Source organism: Geospiza fortis, unplaced genomic scaffold, assembly GCF_000277835.1.
Source record: "Geospiza fortis unplaced genomic scaffold, GeoFor_1.0 scaffold40, whole genome shotgun sequence".
Lineage (NCBI taxonomy): Eukaryota > Metazoa > Chordata > Aves > Passeriformes > Thraupidae > Geospiza > Geospiza fortis.
In genome coordinates this window covers 29680022-29694785 of record NW_005054297.1, presented here as the reverse complement: position 1 = coordinate 29694785, position 14764 = coordinate 29680022, and the positions used below count along the sequence as shown (strand labels likewise).

General features: G+C 44.9%; 1 protein-coding gene across 1 annotated transcript in view; it reads right to left on the bottom strand.

Annotated features, from left to right (window-relative positions):
- Positions 1-11705, bottom strand: part of TMEM154 (transmembrane protein 154) — a 21197-nt gene extending 9492 nt beyond the window's left edge. Inside the window, exons 1-4 of the mRNA XM_031055629.1 lie at positions 11574-11705; positions 3058-3369; positions 1330-1357; positions 110-195 (exon numbers count right to left, since the gene is read on the bottom strand). Of these exons, the coding sequence (XP_030911489.1) occupies positions 110-195; positions 1330-1357; positions 3058-3369; positions 11574-11703 (556 nt within the window). The 5' untranslated portion in view covers positions 11704-11705. The remainder of the gene's footprint in view (positions 1-109; positions 196-1329; positions 1358-3057; positions 3370-11573) is intronic.
- Positions 11706-14764: the final 3059 nt, after the last annotated feature.

The window sequence follows — 14764 nt, the reverse complement described above, 5'->3', positions numbered from 1 at the left end:
TAGGGAAAGCAGTGATACGCATACAAAACACCTTCCATTGATTTCCTCTGCATGGGATCCATGTCAGCAGGCAAGAGAGGGAGGATGGAGTAGAGGGGTTACCGTGTACCATTTTTGTTCATGCTGTTCATCCATTTATCAAGCTCTTCCATTTCTATCTCCATAACAGAGGGTGTGTCTTCTTCAAAAATAGGACTTGAGAGAAGAGAGGGGGGAAAAAGTATTACACAAAGTGCTTAATTCAAACAGCTTACAATGTAGTGATTTTGTATGACTGTCTCTAATTCCAGACACACATATTAACTCTGGAAGCCATCCTAGCCCAGTAATCTGAGGAGATGTCAGCCCAGTGGATCTGGAACAGATGCGAGGGAGCGGCTCTGAGATGCCAGTCCCAGGTAGGGCCAGCTGAGACACAACACAGAGGGACTCAGTGCAGCCAGAGACATGCCAGAGCACAAGATCATTGCAGCTTCTTGAAAACTGTCCCTGCTGTAAATAGAAAGCTAAAAAAAAAAAAAAAGATTGTTTGTCCCTGCCCCTTCTGGAACACATGACAGAAGTGCCATTTCTCCAGTGCTAAAAGCTGAAGGCCTAAAGTTTCATCCTATCTGTGACTGACATTTGCAGTGACTTCAAAAGAAAATGTCACGAGAGTTGTGTTTATTTAAACGCCTCTGCTTAGCTTCCTTCTGCTTATCATTCCTGCAGTCATATGATAGAAAATATGTTTTCAGAAAAAAAAAAAAACATTTTTTTCCCTCATAGAGCCAATTCGTGAACTTTCAGCATTAATTAGCAAGATGGAGATCAATAAAAGGCAACAATAAGAATTATGACTCTGAGAAGAGCCACACAGCTTCTGTCTTGTTTTGCAAGCATCTAAGGCATTGCTCCTGTGGCAGCCAGGCAAGCCTTTCTGCCTCACTTCTGAGTAAGAAGATAAACTTGAAAAACAGGGGAGCAAGACACAGTGCTTATTCTGAATAGCAAAAGCCTGTGATGAGCCTGGGAACTGATCCCCTTTGCTCATGGGGCACCTTGTACCACTTGTGGTGCTTAAGAGCAGGCTCAGTGAGGTCTGTGGGCTGTGGGTGTCTGTGGGGCAGCCCTTGCCTCAGCCACCACTAACTCTTGTTCTCCTGCTCTAGTCTTACACTTCAGCCACATACTGAAGTCACACTTTATCCACCTGTTGAGATTGCTGGTTCAATTGATGGCAAAAAGTAATAGTGTTCAGTGTACAGCTAAATTAAAAGAGGCAGTGAAGGAGACAAAGGTTAGAGCAAAAGAAATTTTTAAGAAAATAATGATATTCATAAAATTTACCTTTTTACATTTTCACTTCCCAGCTCATCTGGAAAAGAAGAAAGTTGGTGTTCATAGTTCTGTGTGATATTTACTCATTGTATTTACAGGGTCTGGACTGCGTGCAAGCCTTGAATAGGGTCAAGTAAAACAGGTTGCATTTTCAAAGGGCATAAAAACTAAATTGCAGATGAAAGACAAAACATCTTGTCCTGTTTGCAATTTTCAGAGGAACCCATTCTTTTGAATATAAAAGCATCTCATTATTAGCTCAGCCCTGCTGGGAGGAATCCCAGTGTTGGTGTTGCAGTGGGCAGGACAGGGCAGATGCACACTTCCTTCAGCAGAACAGATGTGCTGAGGGAAATTCTTAAAAAGGAACCACTTCTGCAAAAAAATTGTTTACTAGAAGCATTGGGACATTTTGCTACAGATTACACTTGGGCAACTCAGCTCTGTCTGGAGACTCTGGGAGCTGCTCTGGGAGAAGGGAGTTGGACTGCGTGGCAGATTAGATCTCAGTTAGGCAAATGAAGCTGAACTAGCCAGATGTCAAAAGGGATCCAATCTACTTATGACTCCAAGACAAAGTAAAAATGGAGGGGGGAAATGGTGTCACAGACATAATTCTGATAAATATCTTCAGCTCCAGGAATCAAGTGACTGAAAAACCTGTCTTAAATCACCTTATTTTTAATTCATTGTTGCCAGCGGGTGATACTTCCCAGTAGTTCCAGCACATTCCCAGACTGCAGAGCCACCCCAGAACCATAGAGTCATCTACCCCATCCTACAGGATGCTCAAAATCCCAGGCTGGCACAGGGCACGAGATCCTAAGATTGTATTCCTGAAAGGTACCACATTTCCTAACCCTCTGAAGAGTGTACCTGCATTTCAATCATCCAGAAACAGGCAGGCAACTGGGTGCCTGGTTGCAAATTCATAGTTTGTTAGAGGGAAACCCAGTGATTGGGCAAATACAGCCCAAAAATGTGCTGAAAACTTGACTTTAAATCTGTGTTGAATGTGTTGCACTGTCTGCAGGCTGATGAGCTGACAGCTGCACTCTTGACCATGTAATACATTGGTATGACCATCTCAGCATTTCACTTATCAACTGTGTGGTTTTATGACACCTCAGTTTATTCTCCTGTGGTTTGACACTCCAAGTTATCAATTCTTTTGTTAACAGATCGCAGCACCTTCCTGAAGCATTGCTCACCCTACTGCAGCACCCAGGCAGTCTGACCTAGCTCATTTGCTGTGATGTCTTCATAGCAGCCTCCACTCCATGCAATCAGGATTCCTTAAAATTATTCCTTATAATGATTTTTCTTGTTCCTATTTTATTGAAGCTCCAAGCAGCTTTACCTTGTGGGCACTAAGAGCAATAGAAGCATTAATTTCACCTTGCCTAAAGTTGTTGAGCCTAAAGACAGAACAAGCATTTGCAGCCACAGTAACATCCCTGAGCATTCTCAGCATTTCCAGGAGCCAGAGATTGGTGCCAGGGCTCCCATGGGTGTGGCAGAATGAGCAGGAGGTGCCAAGAAGCAGAAGTAGCTCCTGCCCAAGGAGAGGTGTGTGACCAGGTACTGCTGCCTGGGGAGGATCCCTCTCTTACTTGTCAAACATGCAACTACAGTCAGAGAAGGGCATCCTAAATGTGGCACCCCATCCCTTAATGCTCTGTTAATGTTGAACACATCCTAGAAACAACCTTTTGATGCACAAGAAGACAAATTTACCTTGCTTGGACTTTTTCCTTTTATGATGCATTACAAAAAATGTGATCAACAAAATCAGCAGGACCAGCAGCGCCACAGGGACAACATATATCAAGATAGACTGTTCTTCTGCTTCTAGGCTCTCCTCATCATTCACAGCATTCAGTTCAGTACTTGGAGAGCTCTGTGTATCAAAGCTGCTTTCAGCAGTGCTTGCAGTTACAAGTACTGGCTCATGGTCATCCACGGTCGAAGGGCCCGTAGCAGGAAGATGTGTTGCTGTGAAAGTGGGAAATATCATCGATCCATCTCCTGATCCATCATTTCCACCATCTGTCAAATATATGAGGACAGCTTAACATTTTCAGAGTTTCATCAGTGAGCCACAGTGTACAACTTCAGTATTTACTTCCCATTTGATGTATTTAAAAAACCCAACAGATGCCCCATACACCCAGATTGGATGTCTTGGGCATTGGATGTAAAATTAGATCTCAACTTTAACACAAAATCTTACCAGTCATGACCACGTTCTTCAGCTGACTTTTCCTGGAACATGTCAGCAGGTGTCATCTATCTGCACACAGCTGCCTTGCACAAACAGATTTCTTTTGCTGCACGTTGGCATCCGGTCTTGCTCGCATGAGAAATTATTCTGCTTCTCAGTAAACCACACCAGCCTGTTTTGCTTCTCAGTCCTGGCACATATGTCCCTCCCCTTACCCGAGGAGTTAGGTACTGCCTTCAGGGGGACCATTATCCCTGGTTCACCAGTTCCTTTGGTTCACTCATCTCCCTGTTTCTGTACCTTTCTCAAATTTGTTCAATTTGTCTCACTGTGAAAAACAGAGTTGGTGAAAGGAAGTCTGAAGAATGCAAAAGCTGCTGACTTCCCCATCTGCGTGGACTAGAAGAGGTGTTAGTAACACAGTGACCACACTCCATACAGGTCCAATGAACTGTTCCTCTGACTGATTCTACAGGCTGGCTGAAGGAGCGTGTGGCAAAGCATCAGCGCTGGGTATTCCCCATGAGTGCTAATACTGGGGGTTTTGAACTTCGGTCTCAGTTCTGGTTCCAATTATCACACATTTCACAAGAAAAGTGGCTAAAATTGGCTGTGTTGGTAATAGTGAAACAAGTGCTTTTTGTGTGTTTACGTAAGAGTCTATTGACTGTCACAGAGTTTAAAAGCTTTAAAGAAGGACAGCAAATTCTGGGCTGATGCTGTATTCTATATGGATGCCAAAATCCTGTTGTAGCCAAAGGTGCAAGAATCAGCCTTTATCTAAATTACAGCAGAAAACCCCTCAAGAATGTTTTGGCATGAAATGAAATTATGGTTTTTTTGTGCTATCCGCCCTTTCAGATACAATGCCAGCATGGTGCACATCTCATTTTGTGCAATAGAGCAGGATGGAATTTTTTGACTTTTGCAATTACATGTTTCTCCTCATTCTTGTAAAGTGCTGGGCAGCCAGAGTTTCCACAAGAGTTAGCAAGAGCTTAAGGTTTTCAGCACCTCAGTGCTGGCACTTCCAATCTCACAGGACTGGAACCAAAACTACTTAGCATTTTAAATGCTTTTGTAAACACATTAATCTTCATAATGGCCCTGAGAGATGAGCAGTTATCATCTCCATTTTACAAATGAGGAATCAGAAGGACAGGGATGCTGTCCTTCCCAGGGATGCCAAGTGAGAGAGAAAAACCTGGGATTAGAGCGCTATCTCTTGCTTAATCCACTCTGCAGCATCTCCCACCAGATTTGTCTCAAAGATGAGTATTTCATGAGACTGTATTCAAGGAAATCCAATTTCAGATGAATAAAATTATTTGAGTGTGACAGCAGTGTTTTATCTAGATTTTTATGCTGCACATATCACACAGGCATCTGATTGTTTCATCCTTTCCTAAAAACTAGGAAAGAATTTGAATACTTAATGTAATACTGTGAAGGTCACCAGACTCCTGCAGCACAACAGGACAATGAGAATGATAGCTCTTCTGTGGCAAAGCACTTTGTATCAATAGTCTCTGTCTGTTCTGTATTTGGTATTTCAATCAAGAGCAAAATCCTATCTCTGCCTCCCTAACGACCCCCTAAGGTGTGTGCTGCTCCACCCCTCCTCGTGATCTGCTGCCTGTCCTTAATCTTATCGCAGAGGGCAGGAGGGAGAGCTCCTCTCCCTTATTCGTTTGGCCGTTTTGACTTTTCTTTCCCAAGGTAGTTTGTAGCTCGCAGTGCCTGCAGCCAGTCCGTTTCAATTGCTGCTGTGCAGAGGGCGAGGCAGCACGAGAGATGTCTGTGCTGCAGGCTGTGACATGATGGACTGTGCCACTGGCAGAGCTGATGGCCCTCCACAGCCTCACTGAACCTCTTCCATGACCTTGCTTCCTTTTCCTCCTCCAGCCATTGCCCTTGAAACCCATTGCCTGCCACATTTGATATATTGAGAGGGACAAGCCTGTTGCTTAAAATAGGGAAAGGGTGTGGAGAAAATACCTTGCTTTTCATTAATTCGTAGAGCTAAAATGGATTTTTCAAATGTCTAAAGCATGGTGTGGCTTTAAAGCAAACAGTCACACCTCATTAACTGCAGTGATAAACTTGCAGCTGCAGAGTATGCTATGCTTGATTTCTGAGAGAGATTTTTCCAGTATCTCTGCCACTTTGCCTGGTTTTGAACTATGAAGCAGACTTCATTTGTCTCTGAGTGAAATAGAATTACCTTTTCTAGTCTCTAGGCAAAGAAAATGGCAAGTCACAGGGAGTGACCTTGCTGCCATGTGTTTTTTTCACTTTGCATAAATCCAGCATCTCTCTGGGAACACCATTTCCTCTTACAGAGATCTTTTCTGTGAGCAAATTAAATACATCTTTCAGCAGAAGGGCAGCCAATTGCACAATGCTCTTGCAAGGACATTGCTCTTATTTCCTGCATTTTACCTGCTGCCTCAACACATCCCGCTCTCCCATCACCTCTGAGGAGCAGAGCTCAGCCTCAAGGGACGCCTCACCTGTCACCCAGCAGTTGCTCTCGCTCTCAGGCCACCCACACATCACCTTTTTTACACAGTAGGAAAGCACAGCCTGCATCTGGGCTGGCCCAGAGGCTCACATAGGGAAGGATCTGTGCCTCCAGTCCAGCAGGGACAGTCGGGCTCAGGCCTCCCAGTGCAGCTGTAGCGCTTGCCTCAGCCTCATGCCCAGTGAGACACAGGTGGGTGACCTCAAGACCTCAAGTTGCTATTTGTCATAGTGTTTCAATTTGAAGTGCTCAAAATAGCAAGTGGGCTGTCTGCAGCTGGCCTGGGTTGCTGTTTGGTGGAGTGAGTTACAAGGTTTGGGCATTACAAGGTTTGGAGCAGGGCAGAAGAACATCTGAAAGTTGGAGATTTTGTGAGGTGCTGGTCAAACATTTTCTCCATGCCAGATTTACAGCGATAATTCATACCATGAACTGCCTTGTCAGCTGTGGTTTCATCTTGCAGACATCTACTAGCTCCTTGCAAATGGGAATCTCTGACATTCAGGACGGAAAAGCAAAGCCAGTGCAGTGTAACAAAGAGCAAGTCACATGTGACCATAGAGATATCCCCTTGCCTTTGCAAAGCCTGTGCCCTTTCTCTTATTGAGCTCAGCCTCATGCTGTTGGCTACATTCCAACATCCATATACTCATCCCTCTGCACATCTTGTCCAAGGAGCAAATGCTCATACAACAACCACATGGGCTTCACCTTTGTCTGGACCACCTGGAGCATGAATGCTGGTGACTTCTTCCTGTGTAAGGGGAAGTGGATGGGAACACACCACAGCTTCAGCCCAGCCTGTATCACCACTTCCCATGCTTTCAAGAGAAGAAGGGAGAGGGGCTGGCATGCAGCTGCAATCCACCCTGAGGGGAAGGTGGGCACAGCTGGAACTGGAAGCTAAGAAGCTGGAGCTGGAAGTCAGAAAATTCTCAGGGTTCCACAATTGAGGTCTTAGAGAATCTAGAACTCAAGAGAACAAAATACTTGAGCAAGGACTAGCAGCCTCTCAAAAAAGGTTCAATTAACAGCTCTTACAAATTATGAAAAAGCTATGTCTCTGTATGCAGATACTATGGTATAAGGTATTACTCAAGATTTTTTCCTTTAAAAATATGCTTGGGTCACTGACAGACTTTGCTTGAATTTTGGAGGTGCTCCCAAATAAGCTTTTCATGGAAGACAGAGGTAGTTGAATATACCAAGCAGTTTTACAGATTGGAGTCCAAAAAATTATGTCTCAATCAAACAAACAACATTTCTGTTGTTGCAGCATTTCTACCTCTGTGCTGCAGCACTCAGAGGTGGTGATGTGGGCTTCCTGATGAAGTAAGCAGGCAAACAGGTTTCTGAATTCACTTGGATGTGAGGCAAAGGAAAATAGCAAAGGAAAACAGCTGGCAGTCAGCACATTCAGTTTTGTTGTAGAACCATCAGTCTCTCTGCTGCCTCGCCATCAGACTCAAGGACTGGGTTCTCTTAAGGGAATTTTACAAATTACACCAGAGTGCCGACTGACAGAAGAAAAAGCAATGAGCTAGAGAAAAAGCAAGAACTATGTCAGTGGGATAGCTAGGCTTATTAGTCTGAAAGGAAAATTTTTATATCTCCAAACTTTCCCATAAGCTATAAAAATGCAGTGAAAGGAAGGCTCGTGAGAAGGTGACAGAACAAGAAAAGGCTGTAAAGCTGGAATAAAGTTACTATATCCTATATCATTCTGCTCCATGCACACATTCTGTTGGTGGTGTAGTCATACCACTCCTCACAGTCTGTGTGATCCTCTGGTGTATTGCTTGGCTCATCCCTGCACTGTTCATCCCTCCACATTTCAGGTTGATGTAAGAAGGGCTGTTCCTTGCCATGGCCAGGGCTTGCCCAGCTGCCTGTTGTGGCAGGTCTTGCCTGTCAGTCTGGCTAGAAGAGGAATCCTTAAAAGCCTGCAGGCTAGCTGTTGGGAGCATACACTCCTCTGATGAGGGAGCACAAGCATTTCAGGGTGGCTAATCTGTAGACGAGATCCTATTAAAACGAGGTGCTTAGAAAGCATTATCTAGGTATAACCTGAAAGAGGAAACAACTGTTTAAGCTCATTTATACAAGATGGAAACTGCTTTTCCTCACTGTATTTCTATCCAGCTGAAGTGCTGCATTAACAGGCAGCATTGCAAATTCAGTCACACACGTTAGAGTCAAACTGTGAACCTGTAGTCTCATTGCTCACCCCAAGTACTACAGGCTTTCCAGACCAATTTATGCATTTAGTTGCTTCTGCTTAATCCGATGGCCTTCTAGCTCTGCATCTGTGATACTCCTGCGACCTCACTGTGATGCAAATCTCTCAGTGCTTCTTGCTCTCAGGAGGACCCTGAAATTAAAGATTCAAAAGCTCCAGAGGCTTTCCAGCTATCACAAAACCTCTTGAGGGAAAAGAGACTGGTGTCACTGACTGAAAATTACAATTACAATCTTGCTGATGTAAATGAGAGATTTTCTGAAATGTCCCTGAAGCAGTTGAATAAAACAGTGAATGTTTGTGTGTGTGGCTAAAATGGAGGAATGGCAGTAAATATATAGGAGGAGTCGATGTGTTCAGTAGAAAGGATTTTTCATCTGCTTTTTAGGGCACTGTACTTTGGAAAGAGAAAATGTAGCAAATCCTCATTTCTTACATTGTTGTTTTGCTTTGCTAGAAAATTTTAACAGGTGATTGTAACAGGTTCAAGCCCATTCTCAGTTCATTACTCGAGGGGGGAACAGGTCAAAATTATTACTCCATTAGAGACCTGACTTTGCAGGGGAGGCAGCCTAAAAGACCCTTCTCTGCCAGGAGAGAGTCACTGCCTGTGCTCATGGTACAAGCTGTTGAATATCTAGATCTTTGATAGCAATGTTTCTCTGAATGACAATTCAAAACAATAGCACAGAGACACAGACATAATAGAGCACTACCTGCAAGCACCTCAGCTCTTCACTTGGTGATATTACATATTTTACTGCTCCTCTCCCTCACACATTTTCTTGCTCCCCATGTCAGGCCACTTATGCTGCAATTTCCCGCCTGTTTCACTGAACGCAGTGGGAGATGGCCTAGCGTGGGAAATGACTCAAGGATCAGAGCATGTTCCTATAAGCTATAGTAAGGGTCTTAATGCTTGTTACTAGGGTCAGCACACACACCTAGGTAGGTCTTCAGGGCTGCTGCGAGGCTGAGCAGTGAGTACCATCCCCTACAGCAGAGATCATGCCCTGCACTGTTACCTGTACGGCTTCCTGACTGCATTAAAGCAAGAGGAAGGGAACTGGTGCAAATCCCAATGTCCTCTCAGTATGGAGCTGGGAGAAGGCCAGCACCCAGGGCTGAGATCTCAGGAATGCTCTTAGAGCTACTGGATTAGAGTGATTGTAGCATCACAGGGAGAAAAGCATCCATAAATCATAATCCAAAAGGCAAGGCTAGGCTTTTACGAGGTTCTGGCATGGTATGTGAACAGGACTTATAAAGACTTTAATCTGTCTGTGCTGCAAGATTTAATCATACTCTGTTTGCCTATTTTCTGAATGGTCTCTAGACAGTACACTGCTTAAAAGGTGAAGACTGTGTCTGGCAAAAGGTGAAAAAGCTCCCTTAAAGGTCCTGCCCTGTTGATCTGTGAGCAAGGAAGGGTGAGAGCAAAGGATCTCCCTGAGAGGCTGCCCTCAGCAGAGTGGTTCCTGACCCACCAGTGCCTATGGGGTACATAAGCACTACATAAACCTTCCCTCCACCAGTTTCATTTCCCCCCCAAGGCTCAGGTTCACAACTTCCCCGTTCCACACCCACAGTCAGAGTAAGCCCCCAGGTACATTTGGAGCTGGTTGAATAAGCAAAAACTGCCTTTGTATGGAGAGCAAAGGTGGGTGCTCTCCTCCCCTTCCTCTAGGAGTGTGGATTGGCTCTGTAGAGTCAGAGCTGACAGGGTTTGGGGAGGGCTCTGGCAGGACTGACTCACTCCCAAAGAGGAACTGTTCCAAAATCAACCAGAATTTGAAAGTGGACCTACTGGTAGGAAGTGGGGAGTGTCACACACTGGTGTGTGACATCTGTCTGGCACTTCCTGCAGCCCCTAATGCCCATTGCAGAGAAGGGCGGAGTGCACCCAGTCATGAGCTGAGGGACCCTGGGCTAAGATGTCCCCCCCGCCCCATGGTGGAGGACGTGGTGGTGAAATCATAGCTCTCAGTACCCTGCACATGAGCTAGAGAAGCAGGAGCCTGATCACTCTGCATTGCCTTCATGCCTTCATTGTACTCCTCCATTTCCCTGGGACCTCTGTTTAGCTCTGCCCATGGCAGGATTTTTGTTCCTCTGACTGCTTTGATGGTAAGCTGCACTCAGTGCTTGCAGCATATTTTCCTAACGTGTCTGCAGTGCAGCAGGGCTGTAGTAACACAGCCAAACCCAAACCATTTTACACCTCGCTTAGCTCGCTCGTACAGCTAAGCAAGTCTCCTAAGTGCAAGCAGCTCAGCAGCACGCCAGGAGCCTGCAGCCCAGCTCTAACCCTGCTTAGAGTACTGCTTTTCAGGGAAAAAGCACTCACACCAAAACACCGATTCCAGCAGTGCATTTTAGGACATTAAGAGAAGTCCAGTGATGTCTGAGAGTGACCATTCTTTCCCTGCCTTCTAGAGCTCCTTGTAGAGCTCCTGCTCGCTACAGCAACACAGAGGCAGCAAACACTTCTAGTCCATACCAAGGCATTTTGGCAGGGATTTCTTTGACCCCAACAGGCTTACAAGCACTGCCTCGGCAAGGTTTCACTACAAGAGCTGCCTGTCTTCTTCAGCTGCTGGCTGCCAAAACGCCAGTGGAACCAATGACCCCTACAAACAAGCGAGAGTCCCTGCAACGACACCCCAGTGCCTCAGCATTTTGTCACAAGCTGCTTTTCCACTCATGGTTCTTCTCTTCAGAGGGTCAGAATCTAGGTCCATGGTGCCAGTCACTTTGTTCTGCAGCTGAGAGTTCAAAATATTTGTCTCCGGAACCGGCTGCTCTTTTGTCAAACTAGTTTCAGTGCACCGGGGCTGCGGAAATCGGCAGTCACCTTTTGAATGGAAGCAGTGCTTTGCCTTTAACTTCGCTATTAAACACTGATGGTATGGGTGTGGGGTTTAAAAAAGTTCAAAAAATAACTAAAATTAGGAGCAAAATGCCTAATGGGTCAACATGGAAACTCCCGTTCTCTACACTCCTGCAATTTAGGGAAAGTTTGCAATTGTAGGATTTGTTTGCTGCTGTTCGGGGATAGGTCTAAGGGGAAAAAAAAGTCAAAGCTTTGAAAAAAAGAGGCAACTGGAAACAGAGAGGGTAAACACAGCAAAAAGCAGCAGAGAGCAAGTCCCCACAGATCTCCTCCCCGTGCTCAGTTTGGAGGGTGTTGCCCTCCAACTTGGTCCCATTGCTGCAGGCAAGACACGCGGTCCCACCTCGGCAGGGAAAGGCGCTCTCCTACTCACCAGAGCCGGCAGATCCCGCAGCCAGCGCCAGGGCCGAGAGCAGGGTGAGGATCCCGGGGCTCCGCATGCTGCCCCGGCAGCGCTCCCACCTGAGGGGCGCTCCCGCAGCCGCCCGGCTGCACCCGAACATCTACATTTCCTGCTTCCTGCCGGGGAGCATCTGAGCTGCATTTCTTCAGGAGATGGACTCTCTTTGATGGGTTTTAGGAAGTGATGTAATTCCGTCTGGGCCTGTCAAGCGAGCAATGATTGCAAAAGAAAGAAGGAAAAAAAAAAAACAGAAGTTGCTCTTCAGGCACCCACTTGACTGAGGCACCTTTATGCTGTAGATGAGAGAGCTCCCGCTCTCTTCCTCTCCTTTCACTCCTGACTTTACCACCTTCTATCTTCATCTACACACAGTGCCACAGATCATACAAATACAGATCAGACACAAAACTTCATAAATGTATGTTAGCAGGAAGGTTTTATGTCACTTTTCAGGGTGATTAAGCAAGAAAATTTCAATAGTGCCTCCCCTCTTGCCTTGGTTTTCAAGCCATTCTCCCCACATTGGGGTGGGAGACTGCATGCACTTACAGTCCCAAAAGGCAGCCCCCAAGTGGGCTGTCTTCAGCAAATGGGATGAATGGCTGGCTCTCTTTGGAGCCTATAACTGAGTATTCTGGGCTGGTTCGTGCAGAGGGAGAGGAAAAAGCAGAAAACCACATAATTTTTTTGTTACGAGCAGGTGGCTTAGTGAGAAACTGCTGAGACACCGGTGTGATGATGTCTGCAGATGACAGGGGACAGAAGGTTTCAGTCCCCACCAGGATGCAGGGCCTGGCATGGGGGCCCCCAGTGCCACGGTTGTGTGACGTGGCAAGGGGAAGGTAATCCTGCCTCCCTTCCTGACTCCTCTTTATTTTTGCTCCCCCTTGGCAGTCTCTGTCTGGGTGTGAAGACCTTGGCTGTTGTCCCCCCAGACACTGGTCTGTACTCTGTTCCCACCACCCCATCACTGTCCACACACTCAGAAACATGTAAGAGCTGGCCAAGAGCTTCCACGTGTTTCCTGTTGGGTGGTGCTCTGTGGGTAAGAGCAATGGAGAACTTAAAAATTAAACCAAACATTTTCAGTCTTCTTGCTGCGTAGGGTGGGCCTAGCCAGGGCTCAGGATTTGGATCTGGATCTAAACAATACATGTACCCAAGCAGGGAGAATGGTTGGATCACAGAATTGGGTTGTTCCACTGTAGAAATAAGTACTAGGTCTAAAATTAATCTCTCTGAGCTGAGGAGAGTCTGCACTCCAGGTTTTACTCTGGAGTATCCCAGGTAAGAGCCACTTTAAATACTTGCATAACATTTTCCAATAGTAATCTAAGAAAGGAGGGTTGAATGATGACTGTGTAGGAGCTTCATAGTATTTCCTCTGGACATCAGTCTGTCAAAATCTGATTTCTTGTCAGAATTTGTTGAGTTCTGGAATTTGTCGAAGCTGGTGAATCTTTCTGTTCAGATTGGTGGGGAGTGATCAATTGCTGCTGTGCTTCTCCAGCTAATAATTTTTCTTAACACACTGATGCTTTTATAGGTCATCAGTTTTAGGTTATTTAGCTTGAGTAGCTGAGAAATAGGTCAGTGATTCATTTAATGACCAGCTTGTTGATAGATTTAAGCCCCTTGAATGATACAGTTAACTAAAAATCTGGTTGCTTAGTATTGGCAATGTAAGTATATCATAAAATAGTGAGGGGAAAAGCAAAGTAGCAACATTTGCACCTACAAGTAGATAAAGAGGAGCTCTGAGTTTTGAAGCCAGTACACTGACCAACAAATCAAATATTTCTAGGAGATATTCTTTAATATGGTGTCAGAATCATACACAATAACACTTATCAGACACAAGTGTCAGAGGTGAAACTTGTCAATACTTTTAAGATTTTTCCATTTAAAAATGACAGAAACTCCAAGGATTAGTAATAGTGTCTAATTGACATAGATTGTTTGAATGATGGAAGTCCAGAAATTGAGGCTAACGATCTGTGCTCAGAGGTGATTTTGTCTCGTCTGGCAATAGGAAAACTGATAATGGGCTGGTGGCCAGCAAAGGCAAGGCCTGTCTGTGTTTTCAGGAGCAGGATCTCAAATCCCAAGGCTGGCACTATTGTCCATCTTCAGCTTTCCTTGAACTTTAGTCAACAGTAGGCAAAGTATTAATATTTAACTGTATTTTCATTGTTTTAATGTACAGAAAAGATATGCTATACTCCTTTCTATTTCTTCCCCGTTTCCTTCCCAGCTTTGCCACTCTAATACCACATGGGCTGCACACATGTTCTTCTGATTTATCCTGCCCTGCATATTTGTGGTTTTGCCCCATTGTGTAGACTCAGCCCAGCTCGCTCATCCATTACAAAAACATAAACCTAGAGAGAGAAACTGGAAGGGAAAACAGGAAAGGATTTGTTTTTGTTTTGTATCTTTGCTGCATTTTTACACCATATTTCTAATTTAAATAACTATATACTTTTCTCTTTCCCCTTTCAGTCTTTCTACATAGGTTGTAGCATTTCTCCTCAAGTTCCCATCAACTGTTATTGACAAATATTTGGCTAACAACTCATCACTGCCCCTTGAAAGCAAGATAGCCATCTACTGCTATGTACACTAGTATGATTTCTAAGGCAAATAAAAGTACAGAAGTACAGGAAATGTGACTCTTGGCCACAGTACCTTTTAAATAAGATTTTAGAGGCATACAAAGGTGGTTTGGCATGCATTTGACTATCCTAATTTTTTTTTTAATTGTAGAGAAGGAGGAATGAGGTATTTTGGATGCTGACAAATCAGACTCTCAAGCATGGGCAGTTACCTCGGACTGTGCCCAGCAGCACTGGGATGGTGCTCCCCTGAAGTACTCCCAGCAGGCTCCCTTTGGCCTGCCTGGGAAGCAAGGTTGGTACCTTTGCCTTGTTGTCTTCAGCCTCATGCATCTCTCTTCATAGTTGGAATACAGAAACCAAAAGCTGTACTGACAACTTTGCTGCAAAACAAACTTGGGCATTTGGAAACCCATGTAGCTTCACTCATGGATGGTTTTGTGAGAGGGGTGGATTGTATCTGATAATTTCATAGGCCTTAGTGCATTTACTAGGATCCACAATGCACCTTAGCAAAAAGAAATGTCTTTTCACAGGTAAAACCAC